General features: G+C 35.6%; 1 protein-coding gene across 5 annotated transcripts; it reads left to right on the plus strand.

Annotated features, from left to right (window-relative positions):
• On the plus strand, positions 1-23,867 carry RHOT1 (ras homolog family member T1). 5 transcript variants are annotated; one of them, XM_009287675.1, is made up of 20 exons: positions 1-58; positions 2,287-2,368; positions 3,587-3,630; positions 4,426-4,479; positions 4,830-4,882; positions 5,431-5,539; positions 6,121-6,222; positions 7,701-7,799; positions 8,230-8,338; positions 9,290-9,410; positions 10,105-10,189; positions 10,580-10,725; positions 11,350-11,450; positions 11,701-11,831; positions 12,228-12,311; positions 13,126-13,245; positions 13,581-13,783; positions 15,165-15,287; positions 21,059-21,202; positions 22,713-23,867. In XM_009287675.1, exons 1-20 carry the CDS (start codon positions 26-28, stop codon positions 22,828-22,830), a joined length of 2,061 nt encoding a protein of 686 aa, XP_009285950.1. In that variant the 5' UTR covers positions 1-25; the 3' UTR covers positions 22,831-23,867. The 5 variants fall into 5 exon arrangements, with proteins under 5 accessions (XP_009285950.1, XP_009285952.1, XP_009285953.1 ...); XM_009287677.1 differs by lacking the exon at positions 6,121-6,222; XM_009287678.2 differs by lacking the exon at positions 21,059-21,202 and having other exon boundaries at positions 22,713-23,232.
• The last annotated feature ends 1,781 nt before the right edge of the window (positions 23,868-25,648 follow it).

The following is a 25,648-nucleotide window of genomic DNA, read 5'->3' on the forward strand; positions in this document are numbered from 1 at the left end:
CAGAGTTGGGAAGACATCACTAATTATGTCTCTTGTCAGTGAAGAATTTCCAGAAGAGGTAGAGCATTCTTATTTGTTTTCTATGTTTTATATCTATCCTGTTGTATAATTTTTTTCAAAGAGGTAATAGGCTCTGCTATAAAATAGTGTTTCCTATTTAGAAAAAAAATAAAGTCTAAAACTGCAGTGATGACTTCTGGAAGAGTGATGCAGGTTAGTTTAAATATATCTCTGCGTGAAGATTAGGAATTTAAATTTTATCTAAGTTCCTTTCTTGTTTTTCACATGGTTAGTTAAATTCATTTTTTGATATCTGAGGAGTGTTAGGGTTTTTTTTAAGCAGTTGAAACTGGTCATAACTGGCCGCATATTTCAACGTTAGAGACTCATAAATGGGAAGGTGCTGAAAGAGGCAAGACCCTCAAAATTTTTTTGTGTTGTATTTAAAGAGCAAGTAGATTGAAAAATGAATGAGAATGAGGAATTAAAAAGTCACATTGTATGACTTATACTTAGCCATTTTTTGTAACTAAACAAGACATTCCTTTATTTCTACTTTTGAAGAATGTTTTCCTGACTCTTTTGAAGTAAAAAATGCCGAAAACTCTTACTGCTTTCTTCCAGAATAAAAGTAAAGCTACTTCTACATTTTATTCCTTTAAAAAAACAGCACAGTTCTCTTTATACCATAAAAAGAACTGCAGCTGCTGCAAATAGTTAAGCTTTTTACATATGAACATGAATGTTTATTTCTTCTGATCACAAGTCTTAAAATAGACATCATGTGCTGCTCTTTGAATCTACACTGCGCTGTGTTTAATGCAAATCAGTAGGTTACCACAGTTCATGAGTCAAGATTAGATTGTTAACATAATTGAATTTAGTTCCGAACCTTGCAGTTAAAAAGGAGCTCCAGTTTCTGTTTGTTCTTAAACTGCTCAGGGACCCATTACATTGACAGCTTGTTTGTTGATGAGTTTAATGAATTGTAGGCCTCTAGTCACTTCTCAGCTTCTTCCTGCTGTATAATCTAGAATGTTTCTCTAAATTCATGTTGAGAGAAAAAGCGTCATTTATATATAACACAAAAATCTGTCTGAAATTCTAGAAATAACTTTAAAAAATACTGCATCCTATATAAACTGCTGAAAGAGACGTGCAATTCCTGCAGGTCAGTCATGCAGATCAGAGCTATATGGGTGTGTGTAACAGACATTTCAGACTTTGAAATAGTGTTTAATATACTGGGTGTTATCAGTAATCATTCTTGATGAAGATGTAAGTAGAGCCTGAAGCTTTACAAATAGCATTCTTCTGGTGATTGGCTTTTCTTTTTTTCCTTTTTTTATTAAAAGAAAATGAAAGTATCATGAAAGTTCAGGGTCAGCAGGTAAAAGGCGATAAATAGCTGTGCAGGTTAAAATTAGGTTTAAGTTGATTCTTTCTGAATATGGATTAGCGTTCTCTGGAAAAAATGGCCAGCAATCATAGCTAGTTTACAGCATTTTGCAGTACGCGCTTTTTATTAGTATCATGTTTTGCTTTGCAGGCTTCTCTGAGCTTAGTGTTTAGCACTGTCAGAAGCAAGGAACTTGTCAGGTTATGATTATGTAAAAAATGAGACTTGTATTTTGTCTGTCATGTTTGTTTGCCATATCTTGAATATTTAATTTTTTTTAAGAACTCATGCACTGTTCGAAGGGGTAGTTCTTGTACTGATTTCAGTGGGAGTAGGACCAGGATATCTTGTGCAAAAATTAAAACGTTTAAACATAGATTAAACAGTATTTAATTTGTCAATAATGACATGCTAACTGTGATGTTACTCTCCTGCTAAAGAATGTGTAGCCCTTTGAAGTAGTTGGTTGAATTTGATAACCCCCCAAATTTTAGAACTTTTATTTATATGACATTTTTGTTTAAAGTAAATTGCAATTCAGGTTTTGTTTATAGTTTTCACTATTACAATAGTTGTCTATAGGTGGTTGGGTATAGTGGATTTGAGTTTTATAGAAGCATTCATTGAATCCCTTAACAACATTGCTTTCTTGCAAAGCATGCAGGAAGTTCCTTATTCAGTAAGTAGACTAATAAAGAACGAGAAAGTAGCAGTGACTTTCAGTACATTGCAAAAGAAAAACCCCAAAGTACTTGAACTACTAATAAGTTGTTCTATTTAAAGCTGACTAATTGGCAGGTGTATTATAGTATACAACTTTTTTTGACCATCTGGATTTTCTGGATTATATTTAAAGGCTTTTCCTTGCTGTTTCTTTACAACCCAAGGTTCCACCACGAGCTGAAGAAATCACCATTCCAGCTGATGTCACCCCTGAAAGAGTGCCAACCCACATAGTGGATTATTCAGGTAAGGACTACACAATACTGTTACTGTTTGACTGATTTGGTATGGAATTGTTTATCTAACTCAGTGGCCTCTTTAACAGTCATACTGGTATGGGACCAAAGCTACTTGTAGGGAAAGACTAGATTAAATAGAAACTTGTGGGATAAAACTAAATTAGATGATGATGGCTGGTCCTACTAATTCGAAGCCTAACATTAACTGCTGCTGGTACTTCCGTGAAAGACAGTCGTAGCAATATTCCAGTGAAGTTAGTATTCTTTGTGTGACGGACATATTTACAGGTTCAGACAAAGGTGGGTACTTCCATGGAATTCAAAACTATTTTTCTTTCTTTCAGTGAAGAATTTACTAAGATGCAGGAGACTTTACGTACTTTATATTCTATGTCTTTCTAAATGTCTAAGTTTGGACACCTTATCCTTTTGTGTCAGTTTCATATTTTGTATTTTTGTTTTTTGTAATATTCTAATCTCGTTGACCTTACTGAACAGGTAAATAGGCTCAGTATCAAGGCTCACGTGCTATCGGAAATATATGCAACTGTTGCACAGCTAGAAAAATCCTTCTGCCATTTATAATAGAAGTCAAGAATTAGGCCATGTTAGCAGATACCTTCCCGTCTTCTCTTTCCCACCACCGCTGAGGAAATATCTTTGGTGTGTTTACCTATTTGGAACAAAGAAATAGGGCGTATTTTTTTCATTGGACTTGAGGTTAAATTTATGTGGAGTGAGTTTTTCTTTCTATTGGATGAAGTGTTTCATAGACGCAGTTAACAGAAGCTTGGTCTCACTAAATAAAATGGACACTGCAATAAAATTAACATACGTCATACTCTGTTGTAAAAGTTTACATTATAGAACAATGTTGCTACTTACTATCCCAGGAAGGGGCTGTTGATAAATGTAGGGGGATGCAAACTATGACTCATTCCAGAGAGAACCTGTCTACAAATGTAATTATTCCTCTTGAAAGTAGCTGCTAAAAAACTTGTGTGCCATAGACTGTTTCTGTCTTGCAAGTTAATGGATCAATTTCATTATTGTTACAGTAGAAGCACTCTTTAGTGCATTTTATAAAAAAACATTTAAATAACAAGAGCTTTCACAAGGCTGTCTTATGAGCGTTATGAAATACCCTAGTTCAGTTACTTAAGTTTTTCAGTTTTGTTTGCAAAAATGTTTAGTATTGATGAATGGCTTATTCTATTGAATGCAGAAGCAGAGCAAAGTGATGAGCAGCTTTACCATGAAATATCACAGGTAAGTGTATTTTAGTGTTTACTAGAAAATAGTTTCTGCTTTTGGAGAAATCTTTCCTTTCAAGTTCTCTGCATTAGATGGGCTTCAGTTTGAATTGGAAGAAAACCCAGAACACCTCTCTTGCTTTTCGTTTTGTTTTGTGCCCTGTGCTATAGTAAACCTTCCTCTGTTGAAGAAAAGTAGGTACTGCCACTGTGTTGGTGAATTGAGCTTAAGCTTTGTGCTTCCAAGGGAAAGGACAGAACCTAAATATCTTTTAATCAGTAGGCCAAGGGATTGACAGTTTTTCTAAAGAAATAATCCTACCCTGGAAAGGTCAATTTCAGTTCTTTCTGTCACGTTGTACTATTGCATTTATGAATAGCAAGGGATTCTTGGTAATTTTATAATTCCTTCTGTTTCCTATTTTCAGTTCTTTCTGAGCACCTTTGCACATTTTCTGTGCAGTCTGTCACGGTGTTGTGTTCCATTTCTGGCATTTAGTTTGGTACTTGAGTGGAGGCTGCAAATTACGATTCTTCAGTTTAGATTTCTTGGTAGCATAGGTCTCTCTGCAGGCATAAGCTGTGAATGTTGCACTGCAAGACATGCTTTTTGGCACTTCCCAACTTATAAATTATTTGGTTTAAGCTGTTGTCAGGCTACAAGTAGCTTAAACAGGTCAGGGACACAGTTTTTGACTAATGGTGGAACTGTTCTTACTCTGATGTTGTTACATATGGTTCTTAATTGTCTCTGTTGCTCTAGAGACTCTAAACGGTGGAATTCCATGCCTTTCCTTTTTTTTCATTTTAGGCAAATGTGATTTGTATAGTATATGCTGTTAACAACAAGAACTCTATTGATAAGGTATGGTAACACGTTTTATGCAGTTATTGCTTGAGATGTAACTTGTGGACTGTTAACTGTTGGCGAGCTGAAAACTGTATTAGACATTTAAAATGCGTAAGACGGTATTTGTTAAGAGAACATACAGATGTATTATTGCCTCTTGTCCATTTCAACATCTGAGTTTTTAGTCATTTCAGTCATCTGAGAAAGCTGCTTGTTAATCAACTCCAGTTTTTATTTCTTTCCTCCTTTGTGGGTAAATACTTCTTGGGAAAGAAGCAGTAGCAGTTGTAGTTGAACTTGTGCACAGTTCGGTCATATTAAATTTGAACGTGTATTTTTCATGTTTGTTTTTAACCCCACTTTAGGTAACAAGTCGATGGATTCCTCTCATCAATGAAAGGACAGACAAAGATAGCAGGTGCATAAGTAAAGATGAGAAGTGTGAATTAGGCTGCACATCGATGGGTGTCAATGGACAGTGTTGAGGATGTTAATTGTTTAAGAAAATCAAATTCTAAACTTAAAGTTTATATAAGAAGTCCAAGCAACAAGAGATTTAAAGTATGTAGGTCTGTTACATATGCTAGCAATGCTATTTATTTTGAATTTCATGGGCAGCTTTTACCAGGTGTGTTTATATTTGTTATGGTATAACTAGTTTTGGCTACCTGGTCTGTATACGTTTTCTGCTGGTGGTGGTTTTGTATAATAATAACATGATCGGTTACTTTTGTGTTTAACTGTGTGTTTTTCATAGTATCAACAAGAAGTACATTTCTGTCTAAGTGTGTATCAAAACAGTTTACTTAAAACTGCTATCGTTTAGTTTTGCCTATTGGCTGCCTGTGATATTTAATTACATCATGAAAATAATATAATGGCTTCCGGTGGGAGGTAGGATGCTAAATTAAGATAGATCTTTTTATCCCTCTGTCTTTAAAGCTCTTAACCTTTTTTTGTTTCCAGGCTGCCTCTTATATTTGTTGGAAACAAGTCTGATCTAGTGGAATATAGCAGTATGGAAACTATCCTTCCCATTATGAATCAATATACAGAGATAGAAACATGTGTAGAGGTATGCAAGACTTTCTGAAGTTAGAATGAGTAACAAAAAATACATTCTTGCCAAGCATGTATGGCAACTTTTTAACAGAAAAAGTGGTGGGGTTTTTTTTTGTTCAAAATAAAATATTCAAATATAAGTCATTATCATGGTGAGTTTATATGTTATTTTTCTTTAGAGAAGATTACACTATTGTATAATCAAATATTACTGTCAAATTCTTCTAATGTTTAGAGTCTTCTCACATCCTTGCCTTTAGCACGTGTTTTAAATTTAATATGAAGCTAGACAGGTGTCTGCAAAGTATTAAAAATGGGATTAATATGTGTGGATATGCCTCTCTCTTTCTTTTTTTTTTCCAAAGTAGATACAACTTTTTGATTTCTCTGTTATTGGTATGGCAGCAAATTGTAGTGAGAACTCCTTTATTAATCACTGAACAGGTACAGGGGCTAGATGTCTTTTTTTCCAAAACAGCACTGTACCCACAAGAGGGGGCTAGATCTTTAAAAGTTTGGTGCTTGCTTAAACTTCAGAAGAAATCACCAAATAGTCAAGAAACTAGCTAATCAATATAAGGATTTCTCTTTCAGTGTTCAGCCAAAAACTTGAAGAATATATCTGAGCTATTTTATTATGCACAGAAAGCTGTTCTACATCCTACAGGTCCTCTTTATTGCCCAGAGGAGAAAGAGGTATTTATACATAGATTCTAAGAACAAATAATATAGGGGGGGAAGTTAGTAACTTTTCCTGTTCTTTCCTTTTCAGTGGATTTTGCATTTCTTAGTGTGTTCTGTTACCACCACCCCACCTCCAAATGTTAAGCGTTATATTCCAGAACCATGGTGATTGTTTTGTGTTGTATTAATCCGATCTGTCTTTCCTCTTCATTCAAAGCAATGAAGACAGTTTTTTGTTGCCCATGTGAATTGCTAAGTAAAATGAGAAGCTTTGGTAATGGCTTTAAACCCAGTGTAATATGAACAAAATCATGTGTTCCATTCAGTTCTCCTTTACATATGCATTTCACAGTAACTCCATTTATTTCAGGGAAAGTACTCCAGACTTGGCCTGATTTAAGGGAAAGAACTTTTCTGAGCATCTTGTGAGACTTTGGCAAAAGGAATAAGAAACAAGTGGTGTGGCTGGTTTTTTAAGTATCACAAGTAGTTAGCTCAGAGTATTATGAAGGAGTATGTTTTTTTTTTTTTTTTAAAAACATTAATTTCATGGGCAAATACAAATAAAATCTCTAAACATAACCCCTGTGTAGTACTGGGCAGTAGGAAAGTTGCTTCAGTCATAAATACTTTGTGAAGTAGGGAACCAGAGAATAACCCTGTTTTGATTTCTTCCATCAGAATCATCTTTGTGAGTTAGTAATGTTGTGATAAAATTGTTGTGCTGAAATCTTTTTGATTTTCCAAAACCAATCTCTATGCAATCTGTGTGACCTCTGTGAAGAGAAGAGTCCATCATCACTGTAGTTGTTGGGAGAGAATTACCACTGTCTGTTTTCCTTCACTCGGAAGGTATCCCAGCAATTCTTTTGTCATAGAGATAGTCCATATGATCAATGCTTTGCCTGGTAGATGAATGAGCCCTGTGAAGATTTTCACTATTTGATGTTTGAAGCCTTCTGAAGCCATAGTTGAAATAGTGAATAGAGATAGTGTGCTTGTTTAGAAAGGGTTGCCTGTAATTCTAGAGCCATTTATTTTTGCAAGGCACTGGGATTGCAAGGCCTCTTTTTTTTTTTTCCCCACCAAAAAATGTTTGGGGAAAAAAAACCATTCAGGTTTTTTTGTTTTTTGGTTTTTTTTTTAAAGCTTTCTGTGGCAATAAAACTGAATTTAGAGAACTGATTTTTTTTTTAATTAAGTAGTGCCACCTTCAGCTTGTGAAGAGCTTGAGGCTCTTCTAATAATTGAATAGAAAGACATTTAATGTGGAATAATTGCTTTAAATTTATGGATATAAATTTGTTAGATCAGGATTTTGTTTCCTCTTGCTTTTTATTTTTGTGTACGTGTGTATGAATGTCTCTGTTCTAAAAATGAAAAATGAAGGCTAGTATTTGTTTTAATGTGATTGAGCTATCTGATGTCATTCAATGTAATCTTTTTATATTCAAGCCTAGAAAGATACTGAACTTTCTTTTATTCCTTAGATGAAACCTGCCTGTATTAAAGCACTCACTCGCATTTTTAGAATTTCTGATCAGGATAATGATGGTACTCTCAATGATGCAGAGCTCAACTTCTTTCAGGTAACTCTTCTGCTTATCTTTTCACCACGCTTAATAGTTGAACTATATAATTCTAGAAAAACAAGTGATTGTTTTTTAAGGAACAGTAGTAAGGTGAATTATAAGGGAATTGGGTCTAAATATTAAAAGTCTGAAATGCAGCATAAAAGAGTGGATCTGTAAAAACTGAAATGGTATTAATTTTATTTCTAACCATTGTTCAAGTTTTAGTTCAAAAGCAAAAAAAACCCCAAAACCTATTTAAATGAACAAGCCCCAGTGCTTGCATTTAAAAATAAAATAAAGTTTGTACACCTTTATTTCCACTAAGAAATTGGATTGTCCTTTACTAGCTTACCAGAACGTTTAAGGCTGTATTTCATACAGGACATGCTGTTTGTCCAGCTTAGTAGCCAGTGGTTCTAACATGCTCTTTTTGTTTTTCTGTTAGAGAATTTGTTTTAATACACCACTGGCACCTCAAGCTTTGGAAGATGTAAAGAATGTAGTCAGGAAAAACCTAAGTGATGGAGTTGCCGATAATGGATTAACATTAAAAGGTAAGCCTTATTTAACTCTAAAAAGATATGTCTTTATGCAGTTGATAACCATTCTTACATAAAAAAGCTAGTCTTTTGGAGTATGATCTCTGTCTTGATTCTTTTAGACTACAAGAGCTGGGTGTAGTGGCAGTATGATACCAAAGGATGATTAAACTGAGGAATACCGGGGTGAATAAAATAAGGTCTTTCTTACTTCTCATTACAGAGCTTGGAATCCAAATAAGTGTACTGATTCAAAAGAGATTGTCTCCTAGATAAATCTGTATCTTGTCTCTAGGCTCACTGTCTGCAACACTTGTCAGCAAGGTGTGGTGTCTGTCAATGTTTTAACAGCTATGTTGTACAGATTCGCTCAGAGCATATGGCAAAAGTGAAAGGATAAAAAACGTTTTCTTTCTGAGCATCAATGTAACTGCTTTGCTTGTGGAGCTTACATACGTAATAGGACTCGTGAGAAATTGTAAAGAGTGGGAATCTTAAGGCATAGCCTTACTAAACAGTGAAATCTCAGTGTTCATTAAGCCCTGGAAAGTGCTAAAAAAAAATCCTACCCAGTTATTTTGATACAGGAAAACTAAATGCAATCTTCCATGAGACTACTCTCCAGGCTTCTTGCTAAGGCTTACTATTTTAAATTGTTGAAAATATTGTTGTCTTTATTTTCATACAGCTAAGTTCTTCTAAAATGCTGGTACTGAAAGAAGCAAACAACAACAGAAAGCCAAGTGGGTTGTTTTAAGGAAACAGTTCCTTGAAGGACGCTTTTACAAATAACATGATTTCTGAACCTTCAGTCTGTGTAGATAATGCTGTAATGTCACCCAGGAGGTTTAAAATCTGAATGTGTATTTCAAGCTTTTTTGTTTTCAGTCTGATACTATTCTATTAAAAATACTTGTAGCAGATAAAGCACTTCAGGGCCTTAAGATTTCATAATTTGATTTTTAGGTTTTCTTTTTCTACACACACTTTTCATTCAGCGAGGAAGGCATGAAACAACTTGGACTGTTTTACGTCGCTTTGGATATGATGATGACTTAGAGCTTACACCAGAGTACTTGTTTCCTCCGTATGTATTGCTTACTTTAGCTTTCTTTAACTTAACGTGCATTTAATTTATGCTGCCTCCTGCTTTGGGGAGGAAAGGGTTATTGTAGTGTGTTTATTTAACACATTGTTACATCAAGTATCTCCCTTACTTTATGATATACCAGCCAAAATCTTGGTGTGACTGAAAATTACGAAGGAAGAACTCCTGTCTCTTGTGCCAAATCATGTACTGCTATCTCTCTTTATGGATGGCAAAAGAGACTCTTAATACAAAACCGGAACATAAATCCGAGCAGTTGTTTATTGTATGTGGCAACAAATTAGAAAAGTCTTGTCAGTATTTTCATAGCACTTGAGATCCTTTGAAAATCCGCAAATTAAAAAGTTAAGAGATCGACCAACTCTGTGGCTTCTTTTCAAAAATGTAAGTATATAATTTTCCATTAAAAAAAACCAAACACAAAAACGAAACAACCAAACAAAAACCTGATTACTGTATAGCTACATATCATGTAATATAAAGACACTCAAAATTTTAGAATTCCTAATAAAAAGTATGTGCTTTGATCTCTTTAAAGATAAATTAATAAAGCTAAATGCAAAGGTCAAATACCAAATGTTGCAATTCAAAAAGTCTGTATATTCAGTTTTAATATTCTATTTCATAAACACACTTAACACTTCTTGTATTTGTTTTTGTTTTCAATAAACAGGCTAAAAATTCCTCCAGACTGCACAACAGAATTAAATCATCATGCATACTTGTTTCTTCAAAGTATTTTTGATAAACATGATTTGGTAAGCTTTTAATTTGAGAGCGTGTGTGTCATTATACTTAAGAGGCTTAGTTTGCTAGCAATTTTGCTAGCAAAAAGTGTGGTTTTGGTCATTATGTAATTTCATTCAGAAACTGGCTCTGGCTTAAGCTTTGCAGTCAAAACTAGCCTGCTGTTTATATTTCTGTCTACAAGGAGAGTTGGCAGTTATAGTTGTACTACCAATTTTTTTTTAACTAGCTCATAGATTTAGTCTCGTTTAAAACCAAGAAAAGAACAATGATTAAAAAGAAAGCAGCTCAGTTTCTTATAGCCAGTTTCTTGAATCTTGCAAGCGTACAGCAAGAAAATACCAGTTTAGAATAGACATGAATTAAGTGATTTATGTCTGATACCGTATGCTTGTTTCCAGGACAGAGATTGTGCTTTGTCTCCCGAGGAATTGAAAGATTTGTTCAAAGTCTTCCCTTACATGCCATGGGGACCTGATGTTAACAACACTGTTTGTACAAATGAAAGGGGGTGGATTACATACCAAGGGTTTCTCTCTCAGTGGACGTAAGTGTGATACATTACATTTTAGTAGTTGAGAACCTTGGGTATGATAATGCATTTGTAGATTCCTCTTAAAAATCTAGTAGAAAGAGTGGAAGTTTAATAGCTGAAAATTGACCCAAGCAGTCAAGTTTTTATAGCCATCCAGTGGCCTAATCTTCAGACAATTGTTATTGTTACCCTGTTCAGGATTTGGCCAGTATTTAGTGCTAACTGTGAAGAAGTGTCTCTTCAAAATGTGAAAATCTCCCTGAAACTTGTTGAAATATTTATTTCTGTTGTTCAGCTCTTTAGAGACGGTATGAATAATGATGGTCAATAATGAGGGTTTTTTCCTATTGAAAATACAGAAAATGAGGAAAACATTATTTGCTGAGGGAAAAAAAAATATGGTGTTGGTTGATAGGCCTCAGCAAGTACTGCCTTCATAGTGTTTAGCTGACCGTGATGACTGGTAAAGTTGCCACCATTTACCTTCAGAGTGCTTTTGTCCTTCAGTACTACATAGCGCCAGGAATACTTCTATCATGTCAATCTGGAGATAGGAAAAAAATTGTTTCAGTACTGTAAAGAATTGATATCACAATTGCTAACAATTTAGAAACTTCTTTTTGTCCTCTCTGCTAGACTAACCACATACTTAGATGTACAGCGTTGCCTGGAGTACCTGGGTTATTTAGGCTACTCGATACTTGCAGAACAAGAATCTCAAGCATCAGCAATTACAGGTAATAAAAAAAACCCAATTTGGTACAACTTAGGAATTTAAAATTAGAAATCTGCTCAAGAGTAAATTGTGTAAACAAATGGTCTTTTTTCACTTACATTCTCTTTTACTTTCTGCTCAAGTCAAACCTCTGATTTAATAGTTGAGAGAGTGTTTTGTGTGCGTTTTAATGTAAGTGGACAATTATTTCATGTTTTCACATACACGCATGCATGTACATCTTGTGAAAAATATTTGTGTTTTTTCAAAAGTAACAAGAGATAAAAAGATAGACCTCCAGAAAAAACAGACTCAGAGAAATGTTTTCCGATGTAATGTTGTTGGGATGAAAGGCTGTGGGAAAAGTGGAGTTCTTCAGGCGCTTCTTGGAAGAAATCTAATAGTAAGAAACCTTGTGCTTATATTCACCTATATATGCTTTTGAGTTAAGGTTAGACAGCAAAACCAATTGATCTTAGAGCTTTACTGATTATTACTGAGTTTGCAGAGTTCTATGAGGGCATATAGAATTATTGGGGAGGGGGTTTTTTATGTTGGTTTTTTTTTTTTTTTTTTACAAATTTTTGTTTTTTTTTTTTTTTTTTTTTTAGCAAATCGACAAATGGCTATTGCATGCAGTAATTACTTGTACATCATGGATTATAGCTATGCATGTACTTGCAAAATAAACCACAGATTACTGTAATTATCATTCATTAATAAATGGAATAAAACAGCTGTTCAAATTAACTTAAAGGGGAAAGTTGCTGTGGTCTAACATGAAATTCTGCATTTTCAGAGACAGCGGCAAATACGTGCAGAACACAAATCTTACTACGCCATTAATACAGTCTATGTATATGGACAGGAAAAATACTTGCTGGTAAGGTTGCCTCGTTATTGTTTGCATAAGACTGGTTAATCTTAAAATTTAGTGAGTTATTCAGAGCCTCCTGCAAACACATTTCTGTTTAATCCTCTCTTTGTAAATGTGGATTCCCCCATTTTTTTTTTTTTTTTTTTTTTTTTTAAATTCCCCCCTCTTCCCCCCCCCTCCTTTTCTGGCTCAGATAACTTCTGGTTTTACATGTTGCTAATACTTTAAACTGAAACTGTTCAGGGCCTGTTATTTTTTGAAACCTTGACCTAAATCATACAGAACCCAGTCCGTTATGTTTATGGTGCAGGGCATCAAATTATAACATACAATAAATTATCAACAAGCAATCTACCTATTTAGAAAAGAAAAATCTGTCATGTAGGGTGATTAGGATGGTTAAAAAGTTAATCTAGTGGGTGAAATACTTTCTTTAAAGCTTGTTCCACTGTAGTTTTCCTTTATGATAATATGGTATCTTTCTTTTGTTTTCCAAGATCTAGTCCTCTGCTCTGTGGTTTTCCTCTGTAGGATGATTGCCAGTTTCTATGGGAATCTAAGACTTTGTGTTAGAAGTAAATGTAACTTTTTATGCTGAGGTTGTGATTGCCTGCAGATGTGATGTTAACAGCTCACATATGTTGGCTGTATGGTAAATTCCTACGATTTCTTTTTCATTAATTCTGCCCTTTGTCAGTCCATTAGTTCTAAGGATACATAAAAATGAGCCATAAAAATTATGAGAAAAAGAAAGTTATAAAATTCCTTTAACTGCATAATGACAAAGCTTTTCTCCCTCTCTGACCATCTTTTTTTCCAGCTACATGATGTCAGTGACTCTGAATTTTTAACTGATGCTGAGACCATATGCGATGCTGTCTGCCTGGTATATGATGTCAGTAACCCTAAGTCCTTTGAGTACTGTGCCAGGATTTTTAAGGTTTGTATAGTTTATGTATACAAACCTTTACATTTATATATCTTTTCACTGACCAAATATTGTGTCAGTTACTGGTCCTATACACAAGTTCTAGTGCTTAAAAGACGTTTTATTTATGAGTGCTGGTTATATTTGGCTGATGCATTAAAAATGCAGCTTTGTTATTCATACAAAGCTAATGTCTACTTGTCTATATAAAATACCCTGCTTCTAGAAATGCCTGACTTCGGTGCAATGAATGTATCTTAATGCTGCTGCAACCAGTTCAACTCAGGCTGTTCCAGGTTGAATGTATCATGTACTGTTTCTTTTGCTTTTTTCCTTTAAATTTGCAGCAGCACTTCATGGATAGCAGAATACCATGCTTAGTGGTAGCTGCAAAGTCCGACTTGCATGAAGTTAGACAGGAATATAGTATTTCTCCTGCTGAATTCTGCAAAAAACACAAAATGCCTCCACCTCAAGCCTTTACTTGTAATACTGTTGATGTGCCGAGTAAGGATATCTTTGTTAAACTGACAACTATGGCAATGTATCCGTAAGTACTTGAACTGTTGTATTTTTCATATTGCATGGGTCATGCACAATACCACTGCATGTCATTGTTAGCCACGAGGATGGAACTGCCTCACCGAGATTTAGCAACAGAGAGACATAAGTGACTTGAGAAGAGTCTTCAAATTATTTCACATTGAGAAAGTTGGTATATATCCAACGTATAAATCAGTGTCAGCTATTGTTGCTAAGGTATTTTTTAAAGAATACGCTACTTCATCCAGCTCATGTTGCAAATTCCAATGAACATGTAGGGTTCTGTTCAGTCCTTATTGTGGATGCATAACTCAATATGTCAATATTCATATCTTGATATTTTTGAGATACTTGTGAATAAGTTGTCCTGTAATCCTTGTTAATAGCTCAACTTCACAGTTGATTACAAGTAATGACACTCTTTAGTGAAAATGGTTCCCCCAATGCACTGCTTGAGGCTTTTTTTATTTTCAGGGTGTTTATTACTATGTTTATTACTATTCAGTTCATTAATCTAACAGATCTTATATTTTTTTAATAGAATTTCTGTATAAACACCTTTTGGGCTTGAGATAGAAGATACTTAAGCTCACATTCTTCTTCACTACACATCTCACTGTTGCTAAGCTCCCTTTGCATCTCTTTTTTTGGTGGGTGGAGCTTTTAATATGGTGATGAACTACATAAATATTACAGCAGCAGATGGAGTCTAGTATGACAGCTGACATTTGCTTTACATTAAATAGAACTGTCACTTTCACCCAAAATAATAGGATTTTTAAAAAAATATTTGAAACTGAAGCTATTGAATTAGATTTGTAAAGTTTTTGTTTTGTTTTTGTTCTCTTGTATTTATTTTGTTGCGCTGGAATACTGGGAAAACACTAAGTGTAGCACTGACCAAATGTCTTGTCATATCAATATTCCTGCTTCTCCCTTAGTTTTCAAGCATGTGTGTTTGTTAGGGTGGGAAAGTAGAGGTAACCGTCACTTGTAAAGTGTGCATTCAAAGCGGTAGAAAATGTGGCTTACTTTCCTTTGAAAAAGGGGTGTTATCTATTGCTGTGCAGACATACTCAGAAGCCTTTAGATGCTTTCCTTACAAACTTAAATAAATTCAGCAAACATTTTCGTTCATGTTTGTGCTTTGCTATTAAGATCTGTGTATGGTGGTAATGCCAAAACATCCAAGACGTAGAACATCGAACCTTAAAATTCTGCACAGCTGTAGTTGTACCCTTGCTTCCCCAGTGTATTTTTTTTTCTCCTCTCCTTACTCATTCAAATGTACCTTTTATTCCTAAATCTCTTGGTTGTGGCACAGTCCTAATGTGCACCTGATTTTATGAGCAAGATTTCAACTCCTGTCCTTCTGTGTGTTTTCGCAGCCATGCCCGGTTACGCTGTATGTGCGCCTGCAACAGGTGTACATTTTGCATCTGTCAGAACTTCCTCAACTCAGACTTGCTGCAATCTGTAAAGAACAAACTCTTCACTGCAGTTCTTAACAGGTCCTTAACTTTATTTACTAGGTACCAGGTGTGCTTTTAAAATAAAGTTTTTTAGAAAAAGCAATTGGTAACCTTATATACTGCAGATTTTTCACTCCGTATCCACTAAATAGGCAGATACTTTAATAATTGTCATAAAATTGTCAAACTTTGTTTAACTTGAAGGTACTTTTGGTCTTTTGAGCTTAGTCCAGTGATTTCTTTGAAACATTACCAATTTGGTAGTTGATTCAGGCACTTAGTGATTGCAAAAATACTGTGGAGAAATTAGGACTGTGTTTTAGGGAACTGGTAATGGACATTAAGTAGTCTATAAATCTGTGTAATGTGTCTCACTTGAGATATTATAGGTTTGTTTAGTATTGATTAAAGGTAGTGCCTCATAGATATCAGTTACACAAATATTTTCATAAAGGCACAGCTTGACTATAGCAGCATCGTATAACATATTACATGTTTATATTTGCTAGTTGTTTGATATTTGGGAATTCATAGAATTTCTCTGTGTGTGTTATGCTTGGTTTGCACAAAGAGTGGGTATTTTGTGTTAAAATGTGTGTGTGTGTTACGCTTGGTTTGCACAAAGAGTGGGTATTTTGTGTTAAAAAAAAAAAAATTTAGAGCTTTTAACATCCAATTCCTCTCTGAATAAAACGCAACACGTAAGAAGTGGTAAATGGTTAAACATTTGCAGACACTTTGGAAAAAGCAATTGGTAAAGAGAGGTAACTGGTTTTCAGCATTGAAAACAGTGCTATACCTTGTCTTGTGTGTACTGCAGGCAGTTTTTGACACACATGATTTACTAACACCTCAGCACTTGTCACATCACCCCAGCAAAGGGGAGTTCAAACCGAACAATTTTTGTAGTGTAGTGGTTCCATCCTTTATAGCCTTCTTGGAGGCGTATATGATAAATGTGATCTTGGAGGCAACTATGATAAATGTATTTATTTGAAGGCCATGGTTAGAATATCCTGACATGCTGCTGGTCCATGTATGTTACTACTTTTTACTGTTTCCAGATGTAGCTGCTCCAAATAAGAGTGGCTGTCTCCTTTAAATGCAAGTTACACAGACATAGGAGGCCTACTGATACACCCGCCTACAGTACTGAGCATCTTTGTGAAATACCACCTTAATCCAAGATAAAAGTGTTAACCACAGAGTGAGAGTTCAGAGCACTCATTAGCTTAGGAAAAGACTATGAATATGAGTGAGACTGTTCATGCTGCACCTCTTCTACAGCAGTCATCCCTTGACAAAAATCCCTTGAAACAGCAATCTCTTTGCATGTTGTCACTTTAAAACTTCATTCAGCAGTCACTATGAGAAAATCCCAACTCTTTATTATTGAGGCTGAAATTGCCTCTATAACGTGTCCTCTTTTTTTGGAATGGTTATGGGTTGCTACGTTAGCTGTCATGGCTTGTTTCTCTCTTGTATGGGCCTGTGGTTTTTTTCAGTCCTGCATTAGACATTGCACTTTGTTCCTCTGAAATACTGTCAAGGACTCAAGGTATCAAAATCTTCTTATGAGAAGTCTCGGGATGCTGTCATTCCACACCTTGTCACTAGATAGTGTGGAATAAGCATAGGAATCTACTACTACCTAAAAAAGTCTGTAATTCAAGGTAAAGAGAATTCCTCATAGACTTTTCCACTGACCCTAAAGAAAGGGAAATTTACTTGTTAGAATCTCTTTGTCTATAGTAATTCAGTTAGTCACTAGGGTTTTGTTGCAGGTTTCCAGTATGCTCGCTTCATCTCACCAACTCTCTTCCTAGTTAGCTCTTCAAGGGTGTTTCCTTATGAACACATTGCTGCAGGCTGTTCACCATTCAGTACAGGGACTACTGTATAACTGCATACATAGTAGAGATGAGATACCTGTAAACAAGAGGGAATAGCTCCAAATTGAAGATGAGATATCTGTAAACAAGAGGGAATAGCTCCAAATTGTAGACTTAGGAGGGTAGAGGCAGTTTTCTTGTTTCAAAATGTTAGCTCCTTAGATGTGTTTTTAATCTGATTTGTGATTAGATTAGAGAAAGCATTTGAATCAAGAAGGATTTTTAGTTAGTTTATATCCCTTTTCTTATTTTGCCTTTACAAATGCTTACCATTAGGTCAGGTAGTTGGGCAAAAGTTAGGTAACTGATGGGCAAAGGAGGTTTCTCAAGAGTACTTATTCTCCTGATCCCTTCCTGTTCTGAAGCTTTGGACAGTGGAAGTAGGTAAGCTGAAATTTTTCAGATTGGACCCTTCCTGTATTATTTGTTGCTAAGTAATGCTTAAACATTGCTAGGGCAAAATATAATATCACATCTGAATATTCCCACCTTAGTAATTAAAGAAAAACATTGCCTCTATGCAACTGAAAAACCTATTCATGCCCACGTTCAGTTTCTCTTCTATGGACAAACTTTAGAGACTCTCCCAAGGGTTTGTAGGCTATCAGAAAAGCAAGTTCAACAAATGTGGAAGTTCAGTTTGGAGATGTTTATTGTGCAGGAGCAGGATTGTTGGTTTGAACTACCCAGGATCACATTTCATTGGTTCTTTGAGGGAGAAGGCACTGCATTCAAAGCACTGTACACGCATGTATGAGACTTGTTACTACGCTGTAGTATTTTTATATTTTTAATTTGTTCTTTCCTTTAGGTGTTCGTTTGTATTTGTCTGGTTGGCACTTAATCTCTTTTTACTACATTGTTTTACCTCTTTTTAAAAGCAAGGTTTCTGCTTATGTTATTCTAACCCTTTCTTTAATGATGAGCTTGGATTTTCGGCTTTTTTTTTTTAACTCCAGAGCATCAATTTTAAGTGTGTTTTTCTGCTTTCTTGGTTTTAAATCATTCACTTGTTGCCTTTTGCTTGTATAGTAGTGGCATTTTTCTGTCAGCTAAGATCATTTCAAAATAAAATAATTCTAATGCATGAGAATTGTGTTGTTCAGTGAGGGAGACTTCTCAGAGCATGTTTTTTTTCTGTCTTCTAAAGTTTTTAAATATTGTGGCGTAGAAGTGAAGTTCTACCTGCATATAAAACATGGTTGTTTCAGGAATTATTTGTAAGATTTATTTTTTTTTTCCTATGAAAACCTTCCTTCTGTGAAATTAAAGTTAAGACAATAGTTTCACTTTCCTGTAATAATGGGAAAGTTTTAAGAGTATAACCCAGGATTTATTTTTCACTCTGTGCAGTGTATGCAGATTATTTTTCAAAACTATAGTATATTGCCATTAAATCTAATTGCAGAAATCTAGCCCTATACTTAGGCATCTCCCAAATTAGGACAGTATAACAATATTTTACTTACCTATTTTCCTCCTTCTCTAAACTGTTTAATACCCTGTACTGAGTAGAAGATTGCAAAGCTGTGCCCCCTGATTTCTTTCCAAATAGAATGTATTGAATTGGCATTTTACATTCTTTTTAGGTTTTGTAGGTAGTAGGATGCACTTGGAGCTTTTCACGTTTTAGATGACTAATACATGGGGGAAAATTCTAACTGCTGGAGTTGGTTTGCATCCTAAGAAAATATGTGCCTGAAGGGAAGCTGCAGCAGCTTGCACATGTTACGTGATGTTTTTAGAATTCAGTTGCTTATATTTTATTGTTAGAACTTATTGTCTGTCAGAGCAGGCAGCTGCTGCTGCTGCTGCTTGCTGGCTGCATTAACTTGCTTATAACTTTGATGTGAGTAGCCACGTGACTAGCCTGTTGGTCTCACCACAGTGCTTTTGAAATGCTTTTGTAGTTAATACAGGAATGTTTTTGAACTCTTATAGTTATGGTTAAACCTTCCCAGACCTGGGATTCTTCTGCTGCTGACACAGGGAAAAGTGTCAGTATTGGCCCATAACTCAGCAATTTTCTGTGTGTAACCATGACAGGCATGCTCAGTTAACCTCTTGATAAGTGCATGTTGCAAACTTCTTGTGAGTTGTTAAAGCCTCTTAAAAGAAAGACTGTACAGATTTCAAAGATCTTATTCAACAAGTGACAAGTTACTTGATGCGCTATTAAGGGTAGTTTGAATAAAAATCTCTCTTTTTTTCCAAATGTGCATTAAAGTCTGAATTTTATGCCAAAGGCAAAATTTCTAGACTTTCTTACATATGTAGAACTAATTCTGTGATTAAATACACACACCAATCTATTTGGGAAGTTTGAAAGCTAGTTATTACTACTAATAAGCAAGAGTTTCAAATACAGCTTCATTTATGGAGTCCTAAGTACTACTGTGTGTGTGTATATGTGCACATCCATATATATGTTTAACCCTTGGAGAGAATAACTTTTCTAATTCAGAGTTACTCTCCTACTACAAGGCAGTAATAATTTCTACCACTGGTGAAAATTAGTTCCATAAACACAGCCACACTAAAATTAAATTTGAACGTTATTTATTGAAGAGGTAGAATTTTTCAGTATGTATTGAGAAAAGTTTTTCTGGATTATAGCTGCTTTCATGTCAAAGAACCTGTGTTGGAAGCAAACATTGATCCTTTTTCATTATTTCAGGCAGATATATTGGGGTTTTTTTCTTTTAATGGCAGCTAAACAATATTAGGGATCAAGTTGAAAAAATTGAATTTATGACAGCATAAGGAACACTTAAGGAAAAAAAAATTGGAGTTTTTTTTAAAGGTGTAAACCAATTAGACATCCGTAGTGTTCTGAATTTCAGTAAGGATGTTTGGGCTGAGATGTTCAGAGGGCCCTAATCGTTTCTTAATTGAGGTTATAAGACAAATCCCTGCCTTGATTTAGTTTCTTTATTTAAATGAGTCAGTTACTGTTAGGCTTAGAAAAGGGATCAGAGACAATTTACTCTCCCTTTAGACATGAAAAGAGGATTTTATCATGACTGAGAATATATTAATTGTTTTTAAAAGGATGAAGCATGCTCAGCAAGTTTCTTGCATACCATTAAATATGGACATGTGCAAAAGTCACAACAAGGCAAATTATTGATAGGAATCAGAAAATCTAGATATGGGAGATAGTGCTTTATGAGGCAATGCAAAAGCATTCATTTGCAACTTAAACAGTGATTTGTACTTTTAAAGGGATGCTTTTTAAATTATACAAATAGTTGGGCATTTGAATTAACCAAATTAAATTTGACAGTTGTTAGTTACACAAAAATTCACCCAACAGAGCTTGTCACATAATCTATTAAAATCATGTTACATACAAGTGATTTATTTTACATACACTGATAGGTTTTATAATTTACAGATCTGAAGACAAGTGTTTTATAGTCTTTTACTAAAAAAAAACCACAAATGCTAAAGCTCTTAGTAGTGATAAAATACAGTCTTGAATTGAATTAGCAACAGTAATGAGATCTTGTGAGTTTTAGGGCTGATGTGTTGGAGTTGTTCCAGTGTGTTTAGCACAGGTACTCTAGCTCGTGTGTATGGTGCAGGAGTATTGCCATATCCTGTCGACATGAAAGTTGAGGCTTTGGGGATGGAGTGGGAAGAGATTCAGTTTCTTAAGCCATTTTCTTTGTCCTTAAAGCAATGGCATTTAGCTACATAAAATAATATTTTTTTTTTTACTTAGCTCATCAAAAGTATAAACTCCATTTATTTCTTTTTTTTCCCAAGCACTAAGTTTTTAACAACTACACAAGAATCACGGGCTAGATAGCTAAAAATTATAAATTCTCTGGGCTTTGTCATTTGAGCATATTTGAGACACTTGCTGTTGTTGAGCCATGCTATGAACTGCAAACTGTGCATGTGTGTAAAAAGGTTAAGACCCTACATAGATGAGTTGGGGGCCATGCTGTTAGCAGACGAGGAGAGCAGTATTATGCAGCAGGTGCACGCCGTCAACTTTGTAGAAGATTCCATCTTCATGGAGTCATCTCTTGGTCCACGTTTACTTGAAGACAGGTAACAACAGCCAAACTAAGGTGACCTTGCCATTGCCTTTTCCCTTTCTTCCCCTCAGCAAACCACTTGACATCTAGTTTGCAGAGAGTTTGTCAAAACTAGCTGTAGAAGAACTAATGCTTGCAGGACTTCATGAATTTTGATCTGTTCCATAACCGAGCAAGATATTCTTAAATAAGATTAGGATTTTTTTAGAGACCAGCTGTATTTCGCTGTTTGTGCACCAAAAAGCCTGTTCTTCAGCATGTGGTATGACAGTACACTGATTATCTATATGGCTTATATTGCTCCTGCAAATGTCTACTAAAGAATATCCTAAACTGGTTTTGTGTATTTTGATAGCAAGTAACAATTCCTGCTTTATTAAACAGCTTCTATGCTATAGCTCTGCAGTTCACACTATATGAACTCTCTGTGCACCGTGTATGCTTAGGATCTCTGTATGCTCCTTGTACTTAATACTCCTGCAGCTTTCACTGAGTGACCCGTGATGATTAATACAGGCTAAAATATGTAGGCTAGTGAAGTTCTGTTGTAAGTTCTATCTTAAACAAAAGCAAACAAACAAACAAACAACCCCTTTACTATTGTTTAGGAACTTCTTGAACTTTGAATTATGGCATTTATGATAACTTGTTTTAAACGGTAGCTCCTGCTTTATGGTAAGCTGTCATACTTGAGACTACTTTTGAGGATGGCTAGCCGTGTTTAACTGAGCATGCTCACAAACTTCTTGCCATATTTGGGAGAGTTGGGTCATTGGCTGTCTCTACTGTCATGCAAGATGTGGCTTTTTATGTCATACAGTCACTTCATATTGTTGTTACATCTTGTCTTTTTCTGTTGATGCCATTGTCACTGCTTGTTTCACTAGCACTTTCTCTTAGCTTTCAGCTTGGTATTGGATGACTGTTTCTATTGCTGTTCTTGTGACTGTACTGGGAAGAAAGGGATTTACAAATGGTCCTCCTTTTCATTCTAGCTTTTGGAAAAATATTACTTGCTACTTGTCAGTAAACTTTTTTGGGGAAGAAGTATAAGTAGATATTCAACAGGACTGGAAAGCTTTTCATGGAAGAGCAGAAATATGCAAACTCAACATTGGGGGGGGAAAAAAAGGATTTTGCTGGACAGAGTTGTTCTCACTATGGGTTATTAATTATTTGCTAGCTATTTTTGTTTTCTTTTTCTGAATGCTTGCTGATACTCTCAAAGAAGACACACGGCCCTCCCCACATTCATGACTAATGATCTGCTCCTGCATTTCTCTTCAGCTGTGTGAGCTCTTGTGACTTTAGTGAGATCTACTAATGTGATCAGGGCTGCAGATCAAATCCTAAGCTTTTAAGAAAAATAAAATTACTGTATAAGTACTTGTAAGGTTGAATTGTAAGATGCTTGCCTGTGACAAGTGTAGTGATGAATTTCCAAAAGCAGAGTAGTTTAGCACAAGTTGTCTGATATTCCTGTCATGGAATTAACCTGGTTTTGTATGTGTGTTAAATTTTAGGCATGTGACACAAGCGGACCTCAAGAGCTCTACGTTTTGGCTCCGAGCAAGTTTTGGTGCTACTGTCTTTGCAGTTTTGGGTTTTGCTATGTACAAAGCATTATTAAAGCAACGATGATCTGAGAAGAAGCACACCTGGCCCTACCAAATAAAAAAAAAAAACTTTTATGTACATTCTGAATGCTTTAAATTCTGCTAGAAATATTTATATATGCAGAGTTACTTTATTAATATTTGTAATTCATGCATAAGATTATTTTAAATTATAGCTCTAACTACAGTATTGCGTAATGCGTGGAAAAAAGAATTGCATCTTAACAGCCAGCTAAAATGGCTTAACTTGTGAGGCCAAAAGGGAATTTGTTGTAAATAACCTGTACATATTAAAGCAGTAAGACATTGCTTCCCAAAAAGCTATTCAAAAGATTGTTCTTAGATGTTTCACCATGGTGACACACTAGTGTATAGTTGAAATTCATTTTCGGTTGAGTAGGTTCAACTCAAGGATCATACTTCCTCAAGGATTGCTTATTTATTTCACATTCATCTGAAGTGACTTTATCTTTTTGGACTATAAGCTATACTGGGCAGAATTTGTGATTTTCATTCTTACCTATTCTTTTTAACTGATGAATAAATTTCCCCACTAACTATGTCTTTCAAGAAACAGTCACTGTTGCTGTCCTGGCCTATGATTTTGTATGTTACATGATCAGTGACATATTTAGCAGTCTGATATTTCTTTTAAAGGAAAAACGTGAACTTCAAAAACTGCCAGATCAACTTCATATGCTGTGTGTAATTCGTGTTTTTCATTTTCCACTATGTTGTGTTTTATAACCCTTATGAATCAGATGAGCAAATTTGTATATGTAAATGTTTATAATTCAAAAAGTGTTGCAGTTTAATTTCTCACATCTGTCAGTCATACCTGTTGAAAGCTGTGTATAAGATAAAACTAAAATAGTACACAGTGCCTATTCTACTGTAGTATATTAGTTGCATGGATCACAGTGCATTCTGTAACTGGCTAGAATTACCTATAGACACAGCTTTTTTAATGATCAAGTAAATCAAACATTAATTCCTCATGACAAACCTATTTTTCCATTGCTGGCCTTTTCAAGTATTTCAATAAAATAACTGTGTACTGTGTTTGTGTTTATCTTTTTCTTTTTTTTTCTTTCCCCTTCCCCTGCCCTGAAAGGTGGTCCTTATAAAACCTTGTCCTTTATCCAAGAGAATACTGTCAGCGCCTTCAGTTGTTGGAGCTTAAATGTCTTAGCTGTGTAGTTTCTTTGATTTGTCTTATGACTGTGCTGCCTCCAGTAGAGGTTTATTTCTGATTTTTATCAGAAGACAAAAGTGACTTTTGTGATATTTTAAAGCAGAAACATAGTCAACCGTGAACTTTGTGTTTACTGTCAAGGACAAAATAGAGCGGGAGAAGAAAGTAAATAGTTCAGTGGGTTGTTTGGGAAAGCTAATGCCTGTCTATTATGCTGACCTTCCAGAAAAGTGAGGCAAGAGGAGGTGAATGAGAAAGTTTTATCAACAGAAGATTAGAAAGCTCCCAATCTGCAAACTATTACACTCTACCTAGAAAATTACTAATTTTCTGAAAGTTTTTGAAGAAAAGAGGGCTAACGCTTTTCTGGGGAGGCATGCATGCTGTTACATAAAATCTTACCATTTTCCCTGGGAAAGTGATCGTTAAGAGACCTTCTCTGTATCCTCCTCCCACTAGGTAACTGGAGACCACAGAAATTAGATTCCCCCACATTAACCTTCGGAGAAGTTCTCTCCGCCTCTCTCTTTATTTCCTGTTCTAGCTCCCTACCCATCTCGGTGGCCTTCTGCTAGTGGACTCGCTCAGTATGTCAATGTCTGTCTTACGCTGGGAAGCCTGAAACCGGACATACGATACAGTGCGGTCTCACAAGTGCCAGTTATTGAACGTGACTGTGGACAGTGCTTGCGGAAGGTTTGTCAGGTAGTTGAACACTATTTCCTACTCTTTTTCTGTGAGATGTCTTCTGACATCCATGATGCAGAAAATAAATGTTACGTAGAGCTTTTGAACCGATGACCTGAGCAGGCAAATGTTTCCCTGTTCCTGAATTTTCACAGTACTTCTCATGAGCTTGTGGTGCCGTGCAGCAATGGCACATGAAAGCTGAAAAGTGCACGATGTGTTCTCAAGAGCTGACAGATCACTTGTTTTGTGGCTGGTTTTTTTCTGTTGTTTAGGTACAACATACCTGCCTTGGTAGAGGGAGACCAGATTGTGATAGAAAATGAAAAGGAAGACCACTGTGACAGTGGAACTTAATCTGCAGGGATCCTTGACTGCTCATCTGGGCCTGTTGATCTTTTAACATAAAAGCAAGCAGGGAAGACTAGGTATTTACATGCCTTGAGACTTGTTTGTTTGTTTTCCTAATAGGAAACTCTAACTTAGTAGACCTTAACGCTGCTGATTATTACTACCACCACCACCCTCAATGCACTTCTCTCAATGCACTTCTGAAAGGGTATTTCAGGACTTAATTTCTCACAAATTTATCTCAGACTGCCAATGTACTGATGCTAAAGTGCTTTTTGAGAGACTGAGGGCTCTGCAGCACTGCCTGGCATATCTCTGAGGTCGGAGTTCTGGGGAGGGTCTGCTCTTTTAAACCAGTCAGTGGCTGTTGGCTCCAAAACACTTCTAAATATCCAATACCACGCTCTGGATTTACAGTTAGGATTCCCACTCACCTTCCATAAGTACCCTCTCATAGAAATCTCTTAAGTATTATATTAATGACACTGCTCATCATCTGTGCCAAGTACCAGAGCGTTGTAACTGCCGTTCCAGTGAGCAGCTTCTGTTTTATTATGCAGTTTGCGAACCTGTCTGTATTGAGCCTGTTGCTGTATTTTTCTGTGGCGGA

This window comes from Aptenodytes forsteri, unplaced genomic scaffold, assembly GCF_000699145.1.
Source record: "Aptenodytes forsteri isolate BGI_AS27 unplaced genomic scaffold, ASM69914v1 Scaffold153, whole genome shotgun sequence".
Taxonomy (NCBI): domain Eukaryota; kingdom Metazoa; phylum Chordata; class Aves; order Sphenisciformes; family Spheniscidae; genus Aptenodytes; species Aptenodytes forsteri.